The 26871-nt window shown below is 26.6% G+C and overlaps 1 protein-coding gene across 14 annotated transcripts in view; it reads left to right on the top strand.

The window, feature by feature from the left end:
• Positions 1-26146, top strand: part of LOC107454046 (rho guanine nucleotide exchange factor 18) — a 254780-nt gene extending 228634 nt beyond the window's left edge. For all 14 annotated transcript variants that reach the window (XM_043048253.2, XM_043048256.2, XM_043048255.2 and 11 more), the window contains 23 exons: positions 285-328; positions 1194-1285; positions 2818-2869; positions 4261-4313; positions 4498-4671; positions 4756-4881; positions 5689-5806; positions 5886-5935; positions 7737-7856; positions 7952-8033; positions 9116-9201; positions 9289-9475; positions 11116-11193; positions 11522-11595; positions 13764-13799; positions 13898-13973; positions 14598-14768; positions 15261-15379; positions 16355-16417; positions 17598-17777; positions 21370-21404; positions 21492-21711; positions 22085-26146. In XM_043048253.2, the coding sequence (XP_042904187.1) occupies positions 285-328; positions 1194-1285; positions 2818-2869; positions 4261-4313; positions 4498-4671; positions 4756-4881; positions 5689-5806; positions 5886-5935; positions 7737-7856; positions 7952-8033; positions 9116-9201; positions 9289-9475; positions 11116-11193; positions 11522-11595; positions 13764-13799; positions 13898-13973; positions 14598-14768; positions 15261-15379; positions 16355-16417; positions 17598-17777; positions 21370-21404; positions 21492-21711; positions 22085-22915 (3067 nt within the window). In that variant the 3' untranslated portion in view covers positions 22916-26146. The remainder of the gene's footprint in view (positions 1-284; positions 329-1193; positions 1286-2817; positions 2870-4260; positions 4314-4497; positions 4672-4755; positions 4882-5688; positions 5807-5885; positions 5936-7736; positions 7857-7951; positions 8034-9115; positions 9202-9288; positions 9476-11115; positions 11194-11521; positions 11596-13763; positions 13800-13897; positions 13974-14597; positions 14769-15260; positions 15380-16354; positions 16418-17597; positions 17778-21369; positions 21405-21491; positions 21712-22084) is intronic.
• The last annotated feature ends 725 nt before the right edge of the window (positions 26147-26871 follow it).

Raw genomic sequence — 26871 nt, 5'->3', positions numbered from 1 at the left:
CGGTCATAATTTTAATAATTTTAAAAAAAAAATTATAATAATAAATATTTACTGTGTTTTTTTCCAACTTATTTTAAAAAACTAATAACTTTATAAATGTTTCTAACATATTTTTCGTTGTTAAGATTCTAGTTTACTTGCATGAAAAAAAAGTTTTAATTTTGGCCAAGATTTTTGTTTTCTTTTTCCATATAAACTTACTTTGTGAGAATATTAGTTTTATCCCTATATTTCTGATTCGTTGCGACCTTTATAGCAAATTAACACTTTCTCTTTTATTATAGCATGACAGAAATCAATTCTGCTTCTATGGAGTCTCTAGATGAAGGTAAGCTTTTGTAAATATTATTACTATAATTACTATATTTTCAATTATACCTAAATTTTTAAATTGGAAAAATGGTGTAGAGTTATATGGTGTACTTTTTAAAGTTTTTTTCCCCCTTAATGTTTTGATCTCATGTAGATAAATTTCTTTTGTCTTTGCGCACTTTTTACATTGATTTTTTGCTACAAAATTATAGGACTGGAATGCTAATGGGAAGAATTTTTTTTTTCTAAGGGGAATTGTTTTTTCATTATTTTGAAATTTATTTAAGAAACCTACATTTAATATTTGCTTGTATTTTTTTAATAAACAGAAACAGTAATTTTTAAAAGTAGTTAATATTATAAAATCAAGTTAAAAATCTATTTTTAAACAATTTTAATGTTTTTAAGGCATTTTACATAGGTTTTACTATATTTTCTCATATCCGAGGACCTTCAGTACATGTCTGCTTTGAGCCTCAACACAGATCAATTTAGTAGTCGGACGGAACGAACAAACACTGTGCAGTGGAGGAAAAATAAGAAAGATGTCACTACATTCGAGCTACTAAGCTGTTTAGCAAGGAAAAATACAAAAGATGTCATTTTATTTAGACTACTAAAGGATCGAATTTCTTATTTATGGTAACCCGTGCTGAGGCCTTCTCTCTTCTAAGAAATATTGTTTAAGCCTGCATATTTTTATGTATCACTCACTCCTTCTCAAAGTAGAAACCTCTTAGATTGGTATTTTTACTTTTACAAACAGTAGCCAGTCAACAGATACAATTACTGATGAATGAATAAACATAATATTTTATTGATTGTAGTATTAGGGATTTTATAAACCTTTTTTTAATGAAATAAATATATTTCTCTTGTAGGTGCTGTTGAAATTAGTGATTTAGAGGATAACCAGATGCTCAGATTAATTGAAGATGAGGCTGAAACATGGAATTCAGCTGCTGATAAAAACGTTAGTAGAATTCTTTGTAATTGCTATTTTTATTCATTTAAAGCTGTTTGCAATTTGTATTATGTGACCAGAGTTCAATTATTACTCTATTTTTTTATCACTTGATATTTTATTTTATATTCTTTTCATTGTTATTAAGCATTTCTTTCGTAAAAAATACTTTTAAAAAAATCTGAATATTTATTCTATGTTTCTTAGTTACCCTGATATTTCTAATTTTTCTGCTAAGAAAAATTTTTTTTTCTTTATTTGTCTTGATTTTTAGGTTTTGCTCTAAGTTTTCTGATTTTTGTCTGTATACTGAAACATAATATGTTCTGTGATTGCAAAAAGAATTTTTAATTAAAACAAATGCTTGTTTAATTTTCTTTACTACTTTTTAACATGGCTGATTTAAAAGAACAAATTATTACTAAAGTTCTTGTTGATAATACAAGCCAGAAAAATGTGTCTGTGGATTATGTACTCCAAGTGTCGTTTATCCATTTCTTCGACTACCAGAGTGCTAATTTTCGGCTCCAAATTTTTATGTTTTGTTTAGTGTTCCATTAATGAAATTATAATGGAAGCTATTAAGAATTTATATTCCATACTAAGTTATTCTGGAATTGAAAATTGTTAATTTATAATTTCCCTTAGAATTCTTAGGGGATAAAATTTCCCTTTAGAATATTGGAAGTTCAAAATAACCATAAATTTGAATTGCATATACTCTCTCGGCTGAATAAATAAAAATAATGAATTTCACAAATCACAATCAAACAGTCAATTTAGTAGCTTAATTATTCATTATTAAAAAATAGGCTGATTAATTTAATTGCTTCACTGAGTCTTTTTTTCTAAGTCAAAATTTGTTCTCACTGAGTCAAAACACATTTTTTTCTGTCAAAAATTTTTTTGATGGAGTACCGAAGCAATTTTTCACAATCAGAATTTTTTTAAGGCCTTTTCTGCTTCCTTAATCACTGCTATGTTTTTAAGTAGAATTAATGACATAGTTAGGAACTTCAGTTTTGACAATACCATTGTGAGAGTATCGAAACAATAGGTAATGTTTAAGTATAAATACTCAAAATGCTTTTTAACTGCATTAGAAAATTTTGTTTGAAGGTGAAGGCTTTCATTGCAATCATTTATGGATATTCATGCAAAAAATTCTAACTTGTCGATATTTTAATGGTATTTTTTATACAATATTCTAGGCACTAAGCAAAAAATTCAGTTGTCCCGAATTGCAAATAAACAAATTTAATTAAAAAGTTTTGTCTGTATTTAAGTGGAACGAATTAGTTTGCCATTTTCCCTTCTTAGAAGCATTCTTTTATGTGTATTCTCTACTCTAACGCTCCCAATTTTTTTGTAATGTGCTGTCCTGATTTTTAGTGAACTAGGCCTAAATATGTCTAAAATTCTGTAAATTTTTATTTTGCTAAACTTGCCTTTTAAATTATCTATCACTTGGACTTAAAAATATGTACATAATTTGTAAATTTGGTTTGTATCTGGTTCCTAAACATTTTCTTATTTTGTAGGTTATTAAAAAATTAAAGGACAGAGAAATCAAGCGGCAGGAAGCAATTCATGGTATTATTTTTTTTATTTTCTGTATTTTTGTTATGGTATGTTGTCATTCATGAATTCAAAATAATAATAATTTGCTCATAGATAATAAAAATAGACTAAGAACTACATAAATGATTTCTGTATAGTAAAAGTTCATATTAACAAGTACAGCATTTTATAAGAAGTCTGCTATTTTCACAAGTTTCTAAGATACTATCAAAATGTACATTTACTATTGGTAAAATTTTTTTAAGGGAAATGTATTTTTATGTTGTTTAAATGAGAAATATTATATAAAAGAGGAATAATAGTAATCATTTTTATTTGTTTCTGGTATCAATATATAAAAATAAAGATCAACCTTTATTTCATCGCATTTCCTACTTGCAATCTTAACCCTTCTTGTTTTAAGGCAAACATATGTAACCGATCACCTACTAAGTTATCTTCCTCTGTACTAAAGAAAATATTCTGCTATTTTTAGCACTTCAAATAAATATGCCTTAAGTTGACCACATATATACCAGAGGTCTGTCCAAGTCAAATTTACTATCATTTAGCGGTACCTTCACAAATTCAACTTTAGGAAAAACTGTAGTTTCACAAAAAACTTTTTCTTAAAATTTTATTTTTGTGTCTCGTAAGAAATGATAAATCCATGTTTTAACCATTATTTTTGTGTTGATTTTTTAATGTGATTTTTAATTTTCACAAATTATGTATAAATTTTCACAAAATAGGTACCTCTCAGAAAAACCTAGACAGACCCCTGTATACTGTGACACCTTATTTCCTTTCTTGACAGCTTTTTTAATGAAATCAACCTTCAGTGTTTTGACTGCTATCAAAAACTGTTTTGGTCAAAATTTTGCATGTTGCTGAAATTTGTTAAGATTTTTCTACTCTTTGTTGCTAACTTGTTTCAGTTTTAATGCTAGTTGTTTAGTGCGGTGGAAGAGGATGCAGAAATTCGGAAAGAAAATGGAAAGCTTGAAATTGAAACAAAATGAAGACTTCCATATTAAGAAAACAAAATTATATTAAGATGATTATATAACAAGACCATCTAATGAAAAATTATCCTACGTCAATGTTGTTTACCATACTAGAGAACAAAAATAAAATCAGAGAAGCAGTTTTTAAAAAAAATATTCCTAAAAATTATTGTTTTTTTTTTTTTAAATTAATAATGTGTATATGCTTATAATGACCAGCTCACTATGTCGCCATTTCGCAATTCCATCTGTAATTGCGAAATGGCGACACAATGAACTTCTATGATAATTTGAGCATTTTGGCTATCAATTTACTTTTGTTGTGTGAAAAGTTTTTGTTCAATCCTAATAGTGAGTTTCTCAAAGTACTAGAGCTTAATTATAATTCAAACTAATATTAACTTATTTATTTTTCAGAGCTCATAATAACAGAGAAACATCATTGTCTTACTCTACAAATCATGCAGAAGGTATGTCTTACACTTACATAAATGTTATATAATAAATTATTGTATGAAATTAATATTGTTGCATATATTTTTGTAATTTTAATGTGTTCTAGTTTTAAATCAACAAAAATAGATATTTTTTTTCCAGTGTGTGCTAATCTTAGTTTTGTTACTGCAATAAGGTTTTTTTTTAAAATTTATATAGGTATATCACCAGGGAATGATAAAGAAATTGAATGTACCTCGTGAGTTGGTGGATAGATTGTTTCCTTGCTTAAGTGACTTAGTCGAAATACATATGACTTTTCTTCTCAAACTAAGGGAACGTCAAAGCGAAAGTCCTGTGATAGATAACATTGTAGATATATTAGAAGATCAGGTAAACATTTTAAAAACCTTTTATAACAAAAAAAAGTATTTGTTTCTCAATTTATTGTAACAAAATATTTTTTGTAATTCATAGTTTCAAGACCAGAAAGCAGAACAAATGAAATTTGCCTATGGTCAGTTTTGCAGTCAACATATGGAGTCTCTTAATTTATATAAAGACATGCTAAAAAGTGATAGAAAATTTCAAAATTTTATTAAGGTATAAATGCTTGTTGTAGAGCTTTTTTATTTATTTCTTACACTGATTTGTTTATAGTTTTGGTTCCCATGAAGTGTTTCAAATGTTCTTTTTCAATTTATTTTTTATTTGTCTTATTTTCTCAATTACCAGGCTTTGATAATCGTTATGAACTATAGTTTTTTCTGAACTATTATTTCTGAAGAGCAATATAAAAATCAAAGTTGGGTTTACTCTTTCTTAATACTAGATGTAAAGATCATTTCTAGATGCAAACCAATTTAAGAAAGAAAAATCTATGACTCCTTCTTAAAAATTATTTACTTGATTTTAAATTAAAACTTGATTAAAAAGTTGGGTTTACTCTTTCTTAATACTAGATGCAAAGAAATTTAAGAAGAAAAAAATATATGACTCCTTAAAAACTTGATTTAAAAAGGTTGATTATTTACTTAATTTTTAAAAAATGAAAGAGTTTTTGCTTGAAGAATGCACTAGCTGATTTTTTATAAACTTAAAAAACTAATGCTGCTTATTTTTGTATATTTCATTTGATGCATTATCATATTATGTTTTTAAATCCCATTTGCTCTATAAAATTAATAACATATTTTTTTAATTATATTCATTATTACAAGAAGTATTCATTAATTGATTTTTTACACTCTTCAAAAATTTTTATAACTATGCTTTGTTACTTATTATATATATTCTTTATGTTACTCATTGATCTTAGCTTTCATATCAGGTAATAGTGTATTAATGACGCTGCTATTTATCATTATAAAAGTTTTAAGGTCTAATATTTATCTAATTCTTTTTTTTCAGAAATGCAAATCTAAGAAATTGTGTAAAACCAGAGGAATACCAGAATGCTTACTTCTAGTCACCCAAAGAATAACAAAATATCTTTTAGTTTTAGAGTCATTAATAAAGGCAGCTAAAGGTATTAAACTCTTAATTATACTTGTTATTTCATGCCTGTTTTTCAACTTATCTTAATAACATTTATGTATTTTTTTTAGATAACAAAGAGGAACAAGAAACTCTGGAATCAATTCTGCCTTATGTTAAAGTTAGTATTTACATAAAAATTTTCAATACTTTCAGAACATTTTTTTCCCGTCTTTATTATCATTGTACTATGTATAGGTTCTACACTGAATGTGCATGTACATGTTCTACACTGAACATTTTGAACTCATTTTTTTTAAATATTATTTTTCCTTTTTTTATTATCAAATCATACAATATTTAAATGATTACATAAGAAACAAAGAACAATTAAAGTGTGCCTAAATAGTTTATTTTTTTACTTACTCAAAGCTCAACTTTCATAGGAACTTGGTTCTATTGTTATTAATTAGTAAGAATCCTCTTCAGCTAAGAAAAGTGATTCGACTTCTTCTGAGTTAGCCTTAGGAGAATTGGCATATCCTCCTTTATTAAGTTACTTAATATCTTCGAATATATTTGTTTAATTTTATTGAAATGTGTTCTGTTGAACTTAGTTACCAACTTTTCAGTATGTCAATATAGTAAGCATAATCTCATGAAACGGCAAGCATAAACTCAAACGGAACAGTTTTTTTTTAAACTTGTGATGAGAAAAAATTAGCAAGATCAATTTTGAACTGGAAAAAAGATAAGAAAATGTGGTGCCCTGTTTGTATGAAATTAAAAAATCAATTTTAAAAGCAATATGAAGATCTTTAACATTAGAACCAGAAAAAGCATTTAACAAATTAACAGTGATATTATTGTGAATGGCATTAAAAATTATCTACACAAGTGTGCGATTTCATGTAAAAAATATTGAGCTCTTAAAAAATATGTGGTTAACAATAACACCTGTAAAATTTTAGTGAAAACCAAATGAAAAATGAAATCAAGAATATCAAAAAGTGTTTACTCAAAATAAGCTGTTCGAAATTTGTGTTTTGTAATAAGATCCTATTAAAAATATTAAGATATGAAATTCATGTGGTAATCAGTCCTAAAAGTGAAGGTCAAGATTATGTGAATTGTGTGGATCGAATCAAATTTGGTACATCAAGAAATATGACTCAATGACATGATATTTGCGTTTTTGGAATATTGTATTAAAATATCGAGATTTTTTAAAATCATATAGAAATTTAGCAGAATAACTGCCGGAAAAGTGCATTAATTTTTATGGAAAATATTTTTTCGTATTATCTTAGACCCGTAATTTTGACATTTCTATTGTTCATTTGACATAAGTAACATTTAAAGTCCCAATTTTTTTTTAATTAAATCTTGACCTTCTAACCTTTCAATCAGTACAAATTTCTGAAATTATACTGTATTATTTAAACTTTACTTAAATTTATAAACTTTTTTTGGAAAAAACTTAAAATTTGGTAACTTAGTTCTATAAAGCATATTGCATTGAATAAAATGAAAAAAATTCAAAAGTATCAGTTCATTAATAAATGGGGGAATTGCTTTTAATATATTTTTTCGTGTGTTAAATTAGAGGCAGTTGAATACCGTTTCTATCTGAACATAATGTTTTCTAAGCACTAATTTGAGTCTACTAACTCTAAATAAACTTTATTATTTATCAAATTCTAATTTGTATACTTTCCCGTAATATAGATGTTATTGCATTCTCGCTGTCAGATTATGTTTTTTTCTTTCAAGAAAGTAACCAAATACTATTTTCATTTTTGAAGAATTAAACATGAGCAATTTTTATGTTTTAATTGTTGTGATTTTTTAGAGGTTATTCTTAATAATTTTGAAATTTGTTAAATAACCAGTATGGTATTACTAAATATGATCCTGATTATCCATAGATTTTAAATTATCTGTTTTTGGATTTTTTTCAAATATTAACATACTTCTTTTAGGACATTATATCAAGTGTTGATGTTCAGGTAGCTGATAAAGAAAAAGAAATTAGATTATTAGAAATTTTCAATAGAATGGACGCCAAAACAACCGTATTTTATCGAGGGAAGAAATTCAAGGTAAATTTAAAATAATGCGATCCATTGGATATTCAATCTACTGATTTTAATGAATTGCTTTAAAAGCTCATTTCATATATTTTTTTTCCTTTCAGAAATCTGATCTATTAGCTTGTAATCGAAAGCTGAGAAAAGAGGGTCCCGTCTCTTGGAAGAGTCCTAGAGGAAAAACTATCGGTAATAAATATTTTTACTTGCTTAAGATAGAGGTATATTAATCAGTAAAATAATCAGTCAGATTTTTTTTTACATATTTGAAAGTGTATTTACATACAATGTTTCTTTGAACAAGCCTTTTGGTCTTTTATTATCTTTAGATACAACCACCTTTTTTGCTACAATAAATGGATAATTAAGTATCAAAAATTAAGCTTTTCTTTTCTTTTAACTTTTTTAGTTGTAGTGGTACACTTGGTTCATTAAACTTTCAAGACATAGTAATTTATATTTCAATATCAGTTGATAAATCAATAATCATTAATCTCGAATAATCTTGATATTTTTAGTTAAAATGATTAATTTCTTAATAAATAGTTTCTCTGTCTCAGAAGCATTTTCAAGCTAAAACTATTAACTTGTGTTTAAGTATTTATGTATGATAATTTGGTTTTGTTTGAAATTTTTTTTTATTATTATATTAAATTCAGTGTTTGATAAAAGTGTTGATTTTTGTTCAGTGGTTGATTTTTGATAAAATGTATTAATGTTTTCATTGTTAATTTTTTTTTTAACTGTTACATGTGTCTAAAGATTTATTTTATGATTGAAAAATGTTAAACTTTTTTTTTTTTGTACGCTTATATAAAAAACAAATCTATACAATAAGAGCTTGGTGCATTTTAATATCTTTTTGTATGTGTTCTAAATTTGTTTAAGTTGTAGCTGTATATAAAAATTTTTATATTTATTATAGCATTTTGTATTATGAAGTACTTTCTTAACACAATCGTGGAAACTTTTTTTTTCAGTCAGTTCAAAAATACCCACATATTTTTTTTTTAATTAATTTTTTTGAGTTTATACTTTGTCTGTTTTAATTCATTCCTGGTAAGTATTTATTATGTTTGTTTTTTTCAAAAACTTATTTGTTAATCTCTACGAAATAATCATATAGTTCATATTGTTATGATACAATGGTGCTTAAAATTAAGAAGAAATAACTATGTTACTAACTGAATAATTTGAATGCTTTTTACGTCAATTCGTCATTACGTCAATTATTTATCAAATTCTAATTTGTGTACTTTCCCCTTACTTAGATGTTATTGCAGTCTTGCTGTCAGATTATGTTTTCTTCCTTCAGGAAAATAACCAAAAATTATTTTTTGCATCTTTGGAAAATAAAGTAAGAAGATTTATTTTCATTACTTTTTTTTTTCTTTTTAAAAGAAAGTTTTATAAATATATTTCATAACTTTTAATCTTATTTTAGCCTGGAATTGTGTCTCTTCAAAAATTACTCCCTCGCAAAAAAGCTGGGCAAGATAGTCGAGGCATTTACTTAATATCATCCAATCCTAATGAACCTGAGATGATTGAATTGTTCTGCAAAAGTCCTAAAGACCAAAAAGCTTGGATGGATGCGATCAGGGAAGCTATTGATATGTGTCCTGATGAAGGTACTCTTTTCTTAAATTTCGCTTAATTTAATTTGACTTAATTTGTTTGATTTCATTCCATTCAAGGAGTTATATAATTTGATTTTTATGTTTATTTAAATATCATCTGAATAACATTTCAGATAGCTTAATCAGGGACTGATCTAGAAAGAGGGGGGGGGAGTCCTAGGCACTGAACTGTCAGGGGCTCTCTGGTATTTAATTTAAACAAAATTTGCCTGTCGTTTAATAAGTGTTCTTAAATTATTTGTAACATAAGTAAATTATTATATATTAGTAAATTTGAGCTTATATTTATTTCAATTGTTGTTTACTTATAAATCTAATAAACAATTCTTAAAAAAACACAAAGAGAAACTATTTGTAACATTTAGGGGGCCCCCAGAAATGGCCATCAGGCCTCTGAGGCCTGATGATAAATCAGGTACTGAGCTTGATGAATATTAATTGCTATACTTTTTATATAACTTTATCACAACTAAAATAGGAGTTGTATAGACAAATTAGAGTTTGCTTGATGCATTTGCATACAAATTGTGTGTAAAATAATTTTAATCATCTTCATTTAAATTTCACAGTTAAATTAAAATTTTCCAGTTGAATATAAAATGAATCAATGATAGTTTAGTTGTTTGCCTATTGCTGTTCAGAAAAATCAAATTGTGTGTAAAATAATTTCAATAATTTGTATAGAACTATAAAAAATCAACAACCATTACTTGTGCAATTTTGTATATTGTATATTCAGTGAAAATGTGTAAATGTATGTTTATTACTCTCACTTTAAAGATATAGTTAACTAGTAGGAATTTATTTTTTCTAAGCATGGGATATAAGATTGAAACATATCTATGTAGTATATATCCTAATCATTAAATGGGTACATATTACATTGTTGTCTATATACTTTAAACTTGACATACAGTTTGCCCATTTTATAGTACTTATGGGAGAACTGTAGCAACGAGCTTAATTTTCTCTTCAGATAATAAATGGGTTTTACTTACTCCATGTTAACCTATATTTCAGTTACTAATTATATTTTTAAATACATTTGTTCTATTTTATTCTCTGAAATCTTTTCCATTGAACTTGGTTTCCAAATTTAAATCTTTATAGTTGTAAGTATTTTTAAAATTTTTTCAAAGAAATTCAATCATTTTAAAAATACTTTTAGCTTTAAAATTTATACTGTGTTCAATTGAATACAGTAATGATTAAAATGAAACAAAAAATATTCAAATTATTAATTTGTTTAGTAAATAAGGAAATCTGTTCATGCAATTCTCTGCAAAAAAACAAGGAAAAGAAAACTTTTTTCTGAACTGCACTCTTAATAATGAAACATATTAGAAAATTTGGAAGAAGCCAGTTTAAGCAGAGAAAAATTTAAAAGAAAAATAATAAATGTAAAAAAAAAAATTTTAAACACTTAGTAGAATAAATTATTATTTTAGGCTTAAGGTTAAATCATATTTACATGGAAGTTAAATTATATTGGAAAGTTTTCCACTTAGGTCTTCAAATATCAGATTTTAATATTAATGTTAAAATCTATAAATTATATATAATTTATTAATACTCTGTGTTTATTATGTAGCTCAAATGTATTAATTGAAATTTTTTTAAATTTTTAATAGATGAGGGTGTACCCAGTGAAACGGAAGAAGAACGAAAACTGGAAGCTGCCAGAGCAGCTCGTATTAAACAACTTACAAGTAAGAAAGCTATTTATATAATATTTAAGTTTTATTGGAAATTTTTAGGGAATTAATGATTAGAGAAAAATAAGGAAATACTTTAAATTATAGACGTTTGGTATTTCTTTTTTAAATGAAATATTTCAATTGAAATATGTAATTGTTTACAATTTTGATTAATTAAAGTATCACTCAAAACTTTAAATGAAAAAGCAATGAAATCCATTTGAGATCAGAAATTAAGTAAGATATATTAATTCTATCAATTTCATTCTTTAAAGAATTTTTTTTCTATAATATTTATTAATATTTAAATCATATTTTGAAATATATTTTGCTTTTTCAGGTCTTTTGCATGAAAAAGATTTGCAATTGGCTCATATGTGTGATGATAGAATGCAGGTTTATGTGGATTTATTGGTAATGTTCTTAATAAACTGAAATATTATCTTTTAAGGCAGCACTGATATTTTCAGGATATTTAAAATAAGTGCTAAATTTCCCATTTCTCTAAGTGTAGTCTAAAATCATTATTCAATAATAATTCATTTGCAAAACTTATTTTATTTATTAAATTTTCTTTATTTTCTTAAACAGAAATGGTATTGATTAATGAATATGTGTTTTGTGGTTTAGAATTTATGACGGCTTTTTCAAGTTACGTAAATCAATATAATTTTTAAAAACTTACCAAAATATTTTTATTTTTTGCCTTTTTGTTACAAGAGTCCTATTTAGCTGGTATAAAAGATATGCCATGCTTGTACGAATGCAGTAATTAGTTGGCAGGGGTCCTCCAGACATTTTGTAAAAGGTCCTGTTTTTGTAAAATTGTGAAAAAACTATTCATAATTTGTGAATATAAAATAAGTGTTAAGTCTCATTCTTTCAACCAGGGTCCTCCTTTTGTGAAAATAGTGACTTGTTATTGCAAAAATTGCTAAAAACCTTTTCAAGAAGTTTTTAAATTGTAAATAGATACAAGATTCTGCTCAAAAATTGCTGCTACTAAATTGATGCAACATACAAATATTTGGTATCTAGCCTATACTGCTCAACACAGAATATTCATTTTGGACGAATAATGGAAATAAAATCACTCACATTTTTAATAATTTCAATTGACATATATTAAATAACACAACTTAGTGATGTATCACTTTTAATGTGTTACGCATTAAGTAAACTTAAACAATTCTTAAATTTATAATGCTTTATTTAAAAAATTACCAAAAATTAATTTTTATTTACATAATATTATATTAATTAATTTTATGAATAAATTGATCAATCATTTATTTACAAAAAATATATATATGATTTGATATTAATAAGAATGCACACACGATGTTTGTAAAAGTAGAAATATTTTCTTAGAGTACTACATTTGTAATTAAAACTTAGGGAAACTCAGTTTGTCTCAAACCATCTTTCTTCCTCCCCCCCCCTGGAGTGGTCTATTCGATTAACAAAACGATAATGAAAATAAACAAATTTGTGAAGGGTCTGATTAAAAGATAAATTATTTTGTGAAGGGTCCGTTAACGGACCCAAATTTCTTCTAAACAAAACCCTAGTTGACATCAGCATCATATCATTTGGTAATTGCCCATATCTGCTTCAAACTACCACTGGCTAATAATTCATTTACCTATAGACAAATACATTTACTTATTTTGGATTAATACCTCCAAATGTATGTTTTGTAAGTCAAAACTAGTTTCTTCTGCATGTTATATTTAGGAGTGTTATATTTTCATTCTCTAAATACAAAAGTAAAATATAATATGCAATGTGCACACTTGGTTGTGTGGTGCACCATTTATTGGCATCACTTCAGCAGAGTGAACTGGACAAACGGTTTAAATTAAGAGAAATGAGATCCCATGAAATAAAATGAATGTAGACATTCAATTTTATGATTTTTTTTTTATTTATTCAGATGTACCTTTCTTGTAAATTAGTAATTTAATTAACAGCATTATTTTTCTTAGTTATTAGATTTAACTTTTGTAGTTATCATGTTTCTGGTTAATCATTTAAATTTATTTTAGTATTTCAAAATACTTTACTATAAAGTTGCAAAATTTATTTTACTTTGAAAACAGTCAAGCAACAGAGAAAATATTACTCTTTTAATCAATCAATACAGGAATTTCTAGTAACTTTTTATATTATTTCTGTTTTTTCTTCTTCTATTTATGATGTATTATTGTCATAAATCTCTTTAACTATGTCTTTTTGTTTACCCAAAAATCCAAGCACATTCTCTTCCTGATCTTTATATGTTGTTAAGCTTCTATATTTTTTTTAATTTGGCATCTTAGCTTAAGTGTTACTTTTTTACTAATAATAACCATGCATAATATTTTGTACCTATATAAAATTAAGTAGTATGTTCACCTTAAAGTTGCACCAATTTGAATTTTGATAACACCACTTATGTATTTCTGTGTTATTATACTTCTTATTGTTGACAGTTTGCACCTGTGATAATACGTGCATAAAATACTTAGTTGCGTAATTACTTAGGAAATGGTTAACAGTTTTAGTAATATTATTAAAGTAAAATTATTTTTTTTATGCAGGAAATGGTTGGAATTGAATCTGAGCAGTTTGAAAGTGTAAGTTTTTAAATAGATATTATTTAATATACTTATTTTGAACGTTGTAATAAAAAAATTTTGAACATACGTAATTAACCATAAACTATAATTTCCAGATTAAATATTCTCCTTTAATGGAAAACACCCCTGGAATGGACACAAAAGAGCTTATTTCCTCTGCAATCACCAGTGGTATTTATATTTTTCTTTGATTAATAATAACCTTGTTTCTGGAGGTCTAAAACTATTTCTGTTTTATAATGATTTTTTGTGTAGTCATAAATTTTTTTTTATTTGTAATATATTAAAAATAAATTACATTTAAATAAATATTAATAATTATCTTAATTAAGTTGTGATAATTGTTTTTTTTTAAAAGTTCATGAAGATCAAAATTATGTCTGTTTCATAATAATCACAATATAATCATGAATAAGTATCAACAATTAAAGACAATCAAATTTTTTATAATTTTGTTATTATTTTTGATAAAATTGTACAGTATTGCCCATCACAAAAAAGATTCAAATAAAGTTAAATATGTAATTTTTTTTAAAGCATTAATATTATGCAAATATTAGTGTTTCTCAAAAATGTAATAGCTTGAAAAAAGTTATATGTGAAATGTAACATTTAAGTCTTCCAAAATCTGCATGAAATCTTTGCTATAACCCGGCATCTACAAATCTTCTAATCTATGTTTTTATATAGATTTTGAAAGACCTAAATTTGCATTCCAATTGTAAGATTTTTTTTTTGTCCTTTCCATGTTTGAATTAGAAAAATAAAATTTTTTATTATTTTCTCCTTGCATAGCATCAAGACTTGCTAGTAACCTGTATACTTCTGGTACTAATTTAAGTCGCAGTGTTAGCAGTGCTGGTGAGCGCCAGAGTGAAACTTACGTTTCTCCACTGTTGCCAAAACGTGCTGAAACGTTTGGTGGGTTTGACAATCCTACAAAAGAACAAGTCATTCCCATTAAAGGTATTGTATGCTTTTATTTTGTGGTTTTCCACAATGCACATGTATGTACATGTTATTAATTTCAGCTAAATAGTAAGTTATTAAATGTATACACAGATTTAGTCTTCCATATTTATTAAAATCATAATTAATAATTGAATTTGAGCAGATACCTCTCAAGTAATACTTTACAAAATTGTAACATTATCCTGATTTTTATAACTTATGGTATTATTGCTTCAAAGTCAGAATTATGTCATTAGAATTTTTTATTGTCTTGCCTGTTTGTTTTTTTTAGTGATGCTGCTCTAGGCAGTTGCATAGTGAGGAATCCTCTAATTGTTTAATTAATTATTTAAATTTGTCAGTATTGTAACTAAATATTTAATTATTTCTCTACAATCTAAAATATTAATCTATTAAATGATAATTTCAAAGTGTAGAATATTAATAGAAAAATGGGTGGGAAAAATTATCAAACTTAGATTTTTATTTGTTTATTTTTTTTTTCAGTTCCGATGTTCAAAAGAAAACTTCTTCATTTGAAGGAGCATAGTGAGTTGTCTATTTTGCCTTCAAAGCCTAAACCAGACACTGGAAGTATGGGTGAATCTCTGGAGAGTGCACTTCAAGTAAATATTAGAAATGAATTATTATGCTTTGAAACTTTACTCCTTTACATGTTCAAAATGATAAGGAACTATGTTTTTAAAAATTATTATGCATCCTCAAATAAATTATTATACTTCTTTCATATAAAACCTATTTATACCTGAGTCTATTTCCTATTAATTTGTAAGGGTTCACTAGTATTTAAGGTTTACTTCTCACCTGGTATAATTATAGCAATTGATTATGAAACTTAAGTATTATAATCATACAATTAATTATAATTAAATTAGTTGTAACAACAGTGAGATAGATAAAAGTTAAGACACAATAAGGAAAAATATTTGTACTCCAGAATAATTTACTTCCCACCTGGTATAATTACAATAATTAAGTATAGTATATAACTAATTATATAATTTATTTACAGAATTTATTTATATAATAAATTTATTGTAAAAGTGACAGCGTAATCAGTGTTACAGAAATAATAAAAGGATTTTTTCGGCCATATATGCATCTGTGAACCCAGTAAGTAAAAATGCCAGATTAGGGGATAATCTTAAAAGTAGGCTTTTTCCTATTTGCATTGTATAATTTAGACTCTTCTCTATTTGTGAATTACTGTAATGCCTTTCCTTGATTTTTTTTTTTTTTTTATATTGTGAGAAAATATAATTTAAGTATATTTCTTTCTTTGGATTACAAAATTTAAGATACAATTTCAATTATTTAAAACTTTTTTCATTCCTGTTATTCTAAATCTATTATTTTTAAGTAGATTTGATCCTAATTGTGTTTTGTAACTAAGGTTCCACTGCAGCTGTAAACTTTTAACTGTGTTAATTATTGTACCTTATAGTTGTATTTATTAATTTTTTTACTTTAATTTTTCGTTTAAATGTTTTTTTTTTATAGTATAAACATAGCCCTCAAACTGCTATTCAATGTTGTTATGTATAGTTATAATTTTGATTGTTTGTGCTTATTTTTTCTAGAACTTTGGCTTACAAACCTCTCTGTCTATTACTGGGAGAGTACCATCTGTTTGCAGCAGTCCTGTAAGTAAATTAATCTAAATATGCTAAGTGATATGTAATCTAAATAGCTAAGATATATTGCTCTTGATTTACTTTTTTTAGTAGCATTTTTAAGTAAAATAAATTTATCTACATAATACCAAATATTTAATTAGTAATAAAAAGTAAACACGTTGCATTATTTGCATTCTATTTGATTTTAGTTTTGCTCAGTTTTCTGAATGTATGTTATTTAGCGAAAAATAGCTATTCCTAACCGGTATACTGCTATATGCTTAGAGCAATAACACAAATCGCTGAATTATTCAAGGTCTCTAAAAGCATTTTGTTTACAATAATTAAAAATCGTGATGTAATTCTAAAGGAAGAACAAACTGTTTTAATTTCATAGCATCATACTCGTGAAGCGAAGTTTCAAAATCCGAAAAAAACTCTGACTGGTTCAAATTTATGCACAGTATTTAAAAGATTTAATTTGAAACATTTAGATGTATTTTTTACCTTTAATGTACTATATTAAACAATACTTTTGCTTTATTGAGGTAAAAAAAAACTGCATATTAGTGAGTTACATAATTCTGTTTAAAGTGTAGCATGTTTATTGCCAAGTCCAGTATTTATGAAATATAAGTAAATATTTGCTGTAATTTTATTTATGATATAACAATCTCACATTGTACCCCCCGTTTTTGTTTGAACTATAGAAGTCGTTATATCGACCATCAACTGTGACACTAATTTTTCTTGATTATAATTTTTAAATGTAGTAGAAATTTTTATTTTAGACTTTATTAGTTTACCTAACAATGTTTTAAAGCAATGAAATGTATGTTTTATTTTTCATAAGGTTATTTTTTGTTGAAATGGCTAATATTTAAAAGAGAATTTTTTTGTTAAAACAATTTCTCAATGAATTAGGTATTGTACTCTTACTGGTGAAAAAGTATTATTATTCAATATGTGTTAACCATGATAAACTTTTTAAATCATTTACAAGGCTAAATGATCGATTAAATAATTTAATTTTTCATTTAATTAATAATTATATTCTGTCTTACTTTACTGTTTATGACTCTAACATTTGAGTGTTTATGACTTCTACACAGTTTTGCATATTAATGGCTAAAGCATGGTATTCAATTGTGTATGTCTTGTAGTTGTTATTATAATTTTTTCTCAATAAGAATTTTTTTTATTTTAGGAAAAGCAACATAGTAGAAAGCTATTATCTCCCAGCTTTCAACAACCTCCTGATATGCCTTCTTTCAGAGAAATCACCACTGAAATTGCTCACCTTACTGCTACTCCTTTACTCATGACTCAAGGAAAAGAACAACTAATGCAAATAGTTGAATTGGCTCACCATTTAAACACTATAATTGTAAGTAATAACTTTTAAATGGCCTAGAATGTAATTAAAAAGATAGCTGATTCTGTCGTAATTAGCGTGGAAGATAATGTTTGTTTAACTTTTATTAATTATTATTTTCATTTTTTTTTATAAGATGTCTCTGTTTTAGTCATTTATGGAACAACTTGAAAACGATAATGCTTTAGTTTGAATAATTTTTTCTAATATCTTTTATAAGATATTTTTTTTTCAAAGAAAAAACTAAAATAAAAACAGCAAATATGGGGAAAAAATTTTACACCGTGAGTGCAATTTTAAATTTAANCTTTTATTAATTATTATTTTCATTTTTTTTTATAAGATGTCTCTGTTTTAGTCATTTATGGAACAACTTGAAAACGATAATGCTTTAGTTTGAATAATTTTTTCTAATATCTTTTATAAGATAGTTTTTTTTCAAAGAAAAAACTAAAATAAAAATAGCAAATATGGGGAAAAAAATTTACACAGTGAGTGCAATTTTAAATTTAAAAGTTATAATCAGAATTCTAAATATAATATTTAAGAAGGAAAAAAAAAATTGTGAATTTGTATCATATACTGTCTAAAAGATCTGGAGATTTTTATTTGAAGTTCTTCAAAATTATAACACTTTAATTTTCGGTTTTTTTATATACTGTTTGAAAGATCTGGAAATTTTAAACTTTCTTTTGAAGTACTCAAAACTATTTCTGTAGTATTTTTCGATGTATTTTATATCTGAACTGTGTTATTCTTGAAGAATTTTTTTTTATATTGGCATATAAAAATATGAGTTTCTTAAATGGCACGAGCTAATGAAAAAGCTCTTTGAATGACATTGTCAGTTTTTGTATTTTCAAAAACAATTTTAGAAATTGTGTTTTGTTGTCATAAAACTTAACATTTAGAAAATTAGAATTTGTATTACTTCAAATAAACATAAATTTGAAATTTTTAAATGTTTAAGTAGAATTTGGTTTCTGCAAGTTGATTTTAAAACAATTAGTTGATATTAATACAGTAGGGAACCGATTATCCGGAACGATCGGGACCATCGCTATTCCGGATAACTGATTTTTCCGGTTTTCTGAATCGCTACAAAAAGCCATTTTTTTTTTTTTTTTTATTGTTAAACCCAACTAAACAAAAAAAAATTTTGGGAAATAATCTTAAAAAGAAGAAAAAACAATGAAGTAATACTCTAATGATTATTTCCAAAATGATGGTAGGGTAAACATCTTTCAAAAAAGAACAAAAAATCCTGAAATCTTATGAGGAAAAACACATTTTTTAAAAAAAAAATGGCGGGAAAATTTATCGAATTTCGTTCCGGTTTTTTGGTCTTCCGGTTTTCTGATTTCCGGATAACGGGTTCTGTACTGTATTTCATCTTATTTACTGCTAAATAATTACATTCATGTAAACAATGCTGAAATACAGCATTTTCATATATACTAACAATCATGGAGGTAAGCTGAATTTTACCTACTCAACTTCTAAAATTTTTTGTTATTAAATGTTTATTTGCATGTAGTGGAGTTGTAAAGTAATAATCAAGCGAATTCACGATCATTTGTTATTATACTTTTTTTTATCATGATTAGGGTTGCAAGTTTGTCGCGGCGCGAATTTTCGCGACTGTTTCCACGAAATTTCAAGTTTTTTCAAAAATTCGCGAATTTTTTAAAATTACGCGATTTGAAGGAAAGTTATTCAATTCGCGCGATTTAGATGAAAATTATTCACAATTTGAAGTTATTTTTTTCTGTTTTATCTTATCAATAAAAATATATTTGTAGTTATTATTTTTCTGAAGTTTAAAAATTGATTATATTTTTTCAAAGCATTCACAAAGGTATCTAGCAAAATGTTATTAGAATTGGGTTAGGCTCTATACAAGTTCCTCGCTTTTGTATTAAAATTGAATATCGTGAACTAACTGAAAGATAAGATTTTCTACATTCTAATTCTTCATAAATCTATCAATTCTTATCTCCCCCTCCATTGACCAGAGGGACAGTCCTCTCACTGTATGAGCCCCTATCTTATAGCACTCACCATGTAAAGGGGGGGGGCAACCACAAGACATTTGTAATTAACAAATTATTTGGGGGATTGAATTTCATTGCTGGAATTAGTAGGACTGAATGAAAAGTTGATTGAAGATTGGTGGTCACAAAAAGGGTGGTCTTCTTATCTTTTTGTTGACTGATTGACACCAGTGCCTCCCTTTCCTAACAGTCAACTAGAATATAAAAGATAAAGGAAAACAAAAGAAGAAAAATTGACTCTTTCACAGGAGTGAGTAGGTACATATAATAGTGAGAAAGTACATATATTTACACTGATTATTTCAATAGGTACAGAAAGGCATGATTTCGTCAACCAGCATCAAGCTTTTTTAAAGCATGCAAAGCTTTTGATCCTAGTCAATTCAAATACTTAGATGTTTTCCAAGAAGATGATAGTTGTTTTATTTTTAACTCTATCCCCATGTTTGAGGATGAAGAAGAGTTGAAGAACGAATTTAATGCTTACAAAGCGACAGTTAATGAACTACACGTTGAAAGTAGACAATTAACTCAGTTTGGGAAATCGAAGATGGAACGCTATCCAAAACTGTCTAAAGTGGCAATTAGATGTTTGTCAGTACCAACTAATAGCGTGGATGCCGAACGATCTTTTTCAAAATACAAAAATCTATTGAGTGATGAAAGGAGAAACATTAGCGAGAATAACTTAACCATGTATAATATTTTGTATCAAAATTCTGTACATTTAAGTAACGGCATTAATATTGCTTAAAAATAAAAAATTTGTAACTTTGTTATGTTTTTTATTATTTTTAAATTGATTTTCGGTGTAAATATCAGTGGATATGTTATCCGCGAAAATTTCGCGAATTTGTAAAACTTTTGCGCGAATCACCCGCGAATTTATGTCTTTTTTTTCCCGCGACAAACTTGCAACCCTAATCATGATCACAAATCTATGAACAAAAGTAAATATTTTCAAATTCTTTATTCAAAATATTAATCAATAGGTAGAAAGATTTCCATGAAATACTGTTTAATAATTTAATTACTTTTGGTTTTGGGCTTAACATGTTATTTAACCTTTTATTTTAAATTAACCAAAGCGACACCTGGTTTAAACCAAAAATCTAGGGTTTGTTTATCCACCTTTCACATGATCTAATTTTGTCATCATACTTTTTATCTTACCTAATTTGACCTCAAAAGTGTTATGTTGAGAAAAAACTAAAGAAAGACTTATCTTCTTCCTGAATGTATGTTTGTAATTAACATTCAGTAGCATTTTTAGTATGTAACATATTTGCATATCATTAAAGGACAATAATAGAGCTTTTTTATTTCTATGCATTCTTAATAAAGAGAAGAATATTTGTTAATTCTTAATAAAAAGAAGAATATATTGTATATTTAGAATATAAAACTAATCACCATGAATGAGACTTTTGCTAAATCAAACAGTCATCACAGTGCAGAGGAAAATTATTAAATGAATTGCATAGATACTTGACAATGAATTGTAGATACAAGTCTTGTCTGATTGAATTTCTTTTCTCTCTTTTTTTCAGTGTTCTGTTTCACATTTATCATCATCATATGAAAGGTAAGTAAGGTTCAAAAAATCTTGAATTTAGATTCTTGTTTTATTTGAGTAAGAATGGGTCCTTATTGATTACAATTTCTTTTCCAGTGCTAAAGTGCAATTGGCTGAATCGGATTACAAAATGTCCAAGTTATCTAAAGAGAAGGAAGTTCGCGACAAGAGAAATCTGTATAGACCAGAACATCAACTGGAAGAATTGCGAAATTTGCAAAAGCAGCTGAATCATGATCGAGCAGCTTGGCAGCAAGAAAAATTACATTTTGAATCTGAAATGAAGAATAAGAAAGAAGAGTTGGAAAAACTACAGGTATACAGAACAACAATTTATTAAATTTCAATGGTTCTTTTGGGTCAATTTTTATTTCATTTTTTAAAAACTTTTCTTTTTCATTAATTTATTTAGTAATGTGATTATTATTTTAAGCATTTATGTATTCATCGTTTTTTCTGAGAGCATTTACACTCATAGTTTATTTTAATATTTTTCATTATTAAAATCAAAAAATATTTTCTTAATAAAAAATTAAAAGACATTTTTTAAAATAACCTAGCCAGTTATTATTAATGGACTTACAAAAAAAATTAATGGCTCATGAAAGTTGGAATAAAAAAGAGTTACAAATTACATTCATGTACTCTATTTCATTTTTAAAAAATTTAAATTTCATGTTTATTTTCAGGAACAACTCAAAACAGAACAGACAGATGTAACCCATCAGAGGGAACTTTTATATCGCAAATTAGATGCACTACAAAAGCAAGGGATCATATTGAGCCCTTCCCATAATGTTGTGAATCTTAACGCCTGTTCAGTTCGTGATACCGATGCCAAAGAGGAAGGCCATAACTGTATTGTAATGTCTGAAAATGTGCATCCAACTTCAGCTGACTTTACTCACCGACGAACAGTCTCTTACGACCTGGGTCAAGATCGGTCAGAAGAGCAAATACCGTATGTGTCATCTGGGTCTAGCTCTGCAGCTCCATCTCATCGAATAGACTCTAAAAACAGACCCTCTCTTAATGTATGTGTCAACACATCCAGCAACAAAGTGGTGCCTTTGCATTTATCTAACAGTGCTACAAACATGCAAAAGCGACAATCTGTTGCTGTTCAACCTATTAAACAACAGTTACCCTTAAAACTGGCCAATACTTTTTCTGCTAATGGTGCAAATATAGTTCCAGTACAAGGTGGCCCACAGCAAGTGTTACCTATGAAACTTGCACTTGGTTCACTTGCACAAGGTAACCCTACTTTAAATGTTGCGGAAGGGAAACATGCTCCAAAAAGATCGCACAGTGCTGCCAGCAGTCCTTCCTCAACTTTGACCACTCCAGTGCATGTGAGAGGTGGTAGCAGTCCAGCACTAGTACAGACTACTTCACCTACTGCTGGCACTGTTTCACCCAAATACAAACCTGAGAGCAGTATTTTGCATCACCTGAAGCTGACGAATGATAAGTCAAAGAATAAGAAAGATGACGGCAATAAAGAAATATTTTGTTGAGTTAAATTGATCTCTTCTTTACTTACACTTATTGTGGAAAACTTTGATTGCTGAAGTACAAAGTGTTCCAATCTGATGCTGGTCATCGCACACTTTTGAAATGAATGGAGTAGTACTTGATTATTGTTGATGGTCTTACTAAGTGATACAGCCACAATTGTTTTACACTTAATGATGTTTAATGATGATATTTTATAATCTTCATTGACAGTTTTTATTTCCTCCACTTTAAATGAAATATTTATGAACATGTGGTACTTCACCATTTGTATTTTGTAAATATATGTATAAAATTGTCTGTTCTGAAAATGGTACTTGTGAATACTTATTTATGTAGTGAAATCGCACCAAAAGTTATACAAAGTACATACATTGCATTTGTGATTTGTTTCGCATTTTTTTTTATTTATTTTCGGGACCAATAATAATTATTAAGTTTGACTGCAAGCAGTGTGATATTGTTTTTAACACAGAATTTATAAATTTTTGTACAAAATAGTATTATCTTGTATGTTATATCACAAGCATGTTAACTTCTTGTAAATTTTGTAGGAGTTCTTTTGCAAATAAAAAATAATAGTTTTAAAAACATGAAATTCATGACTAGATGTACACTACAATTATTTATTTTTTAAAGCAAATTTCATTGATTTTTGCTATATATATTTTTTTGGTCATAGTAGCATGTAAATAATAATGCTCTCATATGTATTCTTTCATATCCTTACATATGTACTACTAACTCAATTATCAATATTGCTTTGATATGTCTTTCTTGTGTGATAATTTTCTGTGATCATTAGTTGAGTGCTGTAGTATTTTCAATTCATATCTCTTCGCAGATCATAGTAAACACTCTCATAAAATACTCTATATTACTATTTTTGCTCCCTTTTTAAAGCACTGTCTTGAGTAGATAGTATGAAATCTTAAAACTCATATAATGTCTTCCCTTTTTCTCTTACCATCTGTTCTTGAAAATATCTTCTTTTGTTGTCCCTTAAAAGGGATTTGCTCTTTTTAGGTAAACACAGGTACCATTATCCTAATGTATACCAATTATCATTTCTTCTTTTTTTCCCCATGAAGTTTTCTTTAAAACACTATTTGATCACAATGGAAGACGAGATACACTTTGTGCTGCATATGAATAAAGCTAAAACAGCGTGAATAAAAAGCACCTTATTCACGTTGTTTAGATTTATTCACTGTTTGATAAGCTTATCCAGATTAATGATGTTAACCTGTGGTACAGTTTAACCAATTCTGGCTTCTGTGCCATTAAATTCTATATTCAACTCAACAATTGTTATTTTTTGACAATTTCTTGATTCTCTTTTTTTTTTCTCTATTTACATATGATTGATTTAATTTGATTCTTAAAATATAGTAATTATTTTGATTTATTTTGTGTTTTTGTCAACGACTTTGAAATTTTGGTTTGGAATGTCTGTTAAGTTTGTCTGGTAATTTTTAATTAATGCCTAAAATATTTGCACGTTTTTGATTATGTTTACTGCAGAACGGCCAAAATTTATAGTATTTTCATTTATTGTATTTACGTCTAATAAAATCAGCTGAAATTTAAGTATTTATTATCAAGATATTGAAATCAGCAATGTATAAATTACTAATGATGTGATAATTGGATGAATTAGGTTTCTCAATATAATAATTTTGAACCGACTGCATTTTTAAATTAATTAGCTTAATGAGTTAATAATTTACTCTTAATGTAAAAAATAGTTTTATTTTGAACAAATATATATTTTGCTGTTTATATTCAAGTAATAAACTTACTATATATGTATTTTAGTTTGCCTAATTGTTCAATCGAAATTGAATTAAAAATGTCTATTTATGAGATTTATTTGGCTATGTTTGTTTTAACTAGAGTTTGATGTCTCTAAAAATGACTACCACAAGTCATATTTTGTAAGTATTTGAAGTTTAGCTTTTACTTGTTGTCTAATTTAATAATCTAGTATTTAAAATCATAAAAATTTGTAAAAATTTTTAGATTACTGTATAATCTAATAGACAACTTCAAATCTATAAATTGTAATTTTGCTGCTGAATATCTTCATTTTTCAATGCAATTCTTCTGTTTTGTGAAGATAAAACTTCCTGTATAGAAAAAAATTCTGATATTTAATTATTAGAAAGCAAATCATTGTTAGATAATTTTTCATTTATTTCTATTCTTGTATTTCAAAGTTTTATACAATAACGAACCTATTGGGCGCCCATTAACGTTCTTATTATCTGTATTAATTTCATCTGTTTGCAGCCGTAGTTATAAAAGCGGTGTCAGAGTCTAGTAAAGTGGCTATGTGCTGCAACAGACCACTTACAGTCCCACCTTATGAAAAAACTACTGAGTTATTTCTATCCCGAAAAGGGATACACGGTAAGGAAAAAATTAGTATTCAAATTTGTTGAGCCTCTTTAATTTAGTATGAATGGATACCTTTTGGACATTAATGTTTAGAAAAAAATGCTTTAGAGGTGAATTTATTTGTTTCAAATTTCCTACATTGTGATCTAATGAAATGATATTAAACAAATTAAATGTCAAAATTTTTTTTTAAACTTTCGGTATTTGAAATAAATGTATCTTGGGATAATTAGTTTGTTTTTGTTTTTTTTTCCTTCCAAAAATATTTCCTCACGTCACAGTGAATGCCAAACAAGTAAATGTGCGTATCTTTTTTGTATTAATGTCCACAACCTGCTTACTTGCTCTAAATTGCTGATACCCATATTTTTTGTAAAAATCCTTAAACCTTGTTTACTCACAACAATTTTTTGTAATATTTTTAAAAAGTCCAGGAAATTTTTCATGTTTAACATAAATTGAAATCAAATAAAATTATTTCATAATTCATTTCGTATAATATCATTATTACTTAAATAAATTTTATTTTCATTATTTTTCTTTTCAATTTTGTTGTACTGTTCTTAAAATTATTTCATCAGTTGTGCCATTTTAAGAAATCATCCATCAGTATTTTTGATTATTTGTTGTACCATTAATACTTTTTAGTGCATTTGTATATTGTCAAGTGTTATTTATTTTGCTTTATATTAAGAAACGTCTGCATTTTGAATTGTACATCCACGGTGAAGGGTATTAAATAATTTTATTCCTTTATGTGCTGCGTGTGCAGAAATAAAGTCTTTAATCCTGTATGAATAATTTTTGTTATAAATAAATCTGTACAACATTATCGTGCTGCATTTTATTTTTTAGTTTTGCTATTAAGTTAAATACACTTTAAAAGTATCAAGAATTTCTCTCTATCAGATCTAAATAGCTTATATTGTCAAGATTTGTAGTTCCATAAAACTACCAGTTTGAGAATATAAATCTAATTCTTAAAAAAATCCTACAGCTCTGATTCAAAATATTAGAATAATTGAAAAATTCGACATTAAAAACTCTCTTACTTTATTTGTTTTTTACTAACTTAAACATTTAACGAGTTAAGTCTACATATTTCACAGTTTGTTTTAACATTAAAAAAAAATCAAAATCGAACATAAATTATCTACACAATTTATTTGTAATAAAAATCAAATTATTAGAATAAAATTTTGTGTGGTTCAAAATATTAGAATAATTTACTATTAACTTGAAAATTCAATAAACAGATCAAGAAAGTTACCTGATATTTTGTAGCATCGCCTTTAGCTTTGATCACTGCTTATCTAGACAACCTTGCATATAATCAACATGTGTTTCACATTCTTTTTTATTTACATTAGTCCAAGTAGACTTAATGTTTTGCACTAGCACATCTTAGTTTGTAGGATCAACGTCTTGCAGGTTTTTCTTTACTATAAATTTTCACTTTGGATAAGATCTGGTGAATTTGGCCTCGGTGACACTGTAATTATGCATTGCTGCAGCCAGATTTTAGTTGATTTTGATATATATATGGGGAAGCTAAATC

This window comes from Parasteatoda tepidariorum, chromosome 5, assembly GCF_043381705.1.
Source record: "Parasteatoda tepidariorum isolate YZ-2023 chromosome 5, CAS_Ptep_4.0, whole genome shotgun sequence".
In the NCBI taxonomy this organism is placed as follows: domain Eukaryota; kingdom Metazoa; phylum Arthropoda; class Arachnida; order Araneae; family Theridiidae; genus Parasteatoda; species Parasteatoda tepidariorum.
This window is presented reverse-complemented; position numbering and strand designations above follow the sequence as displayed.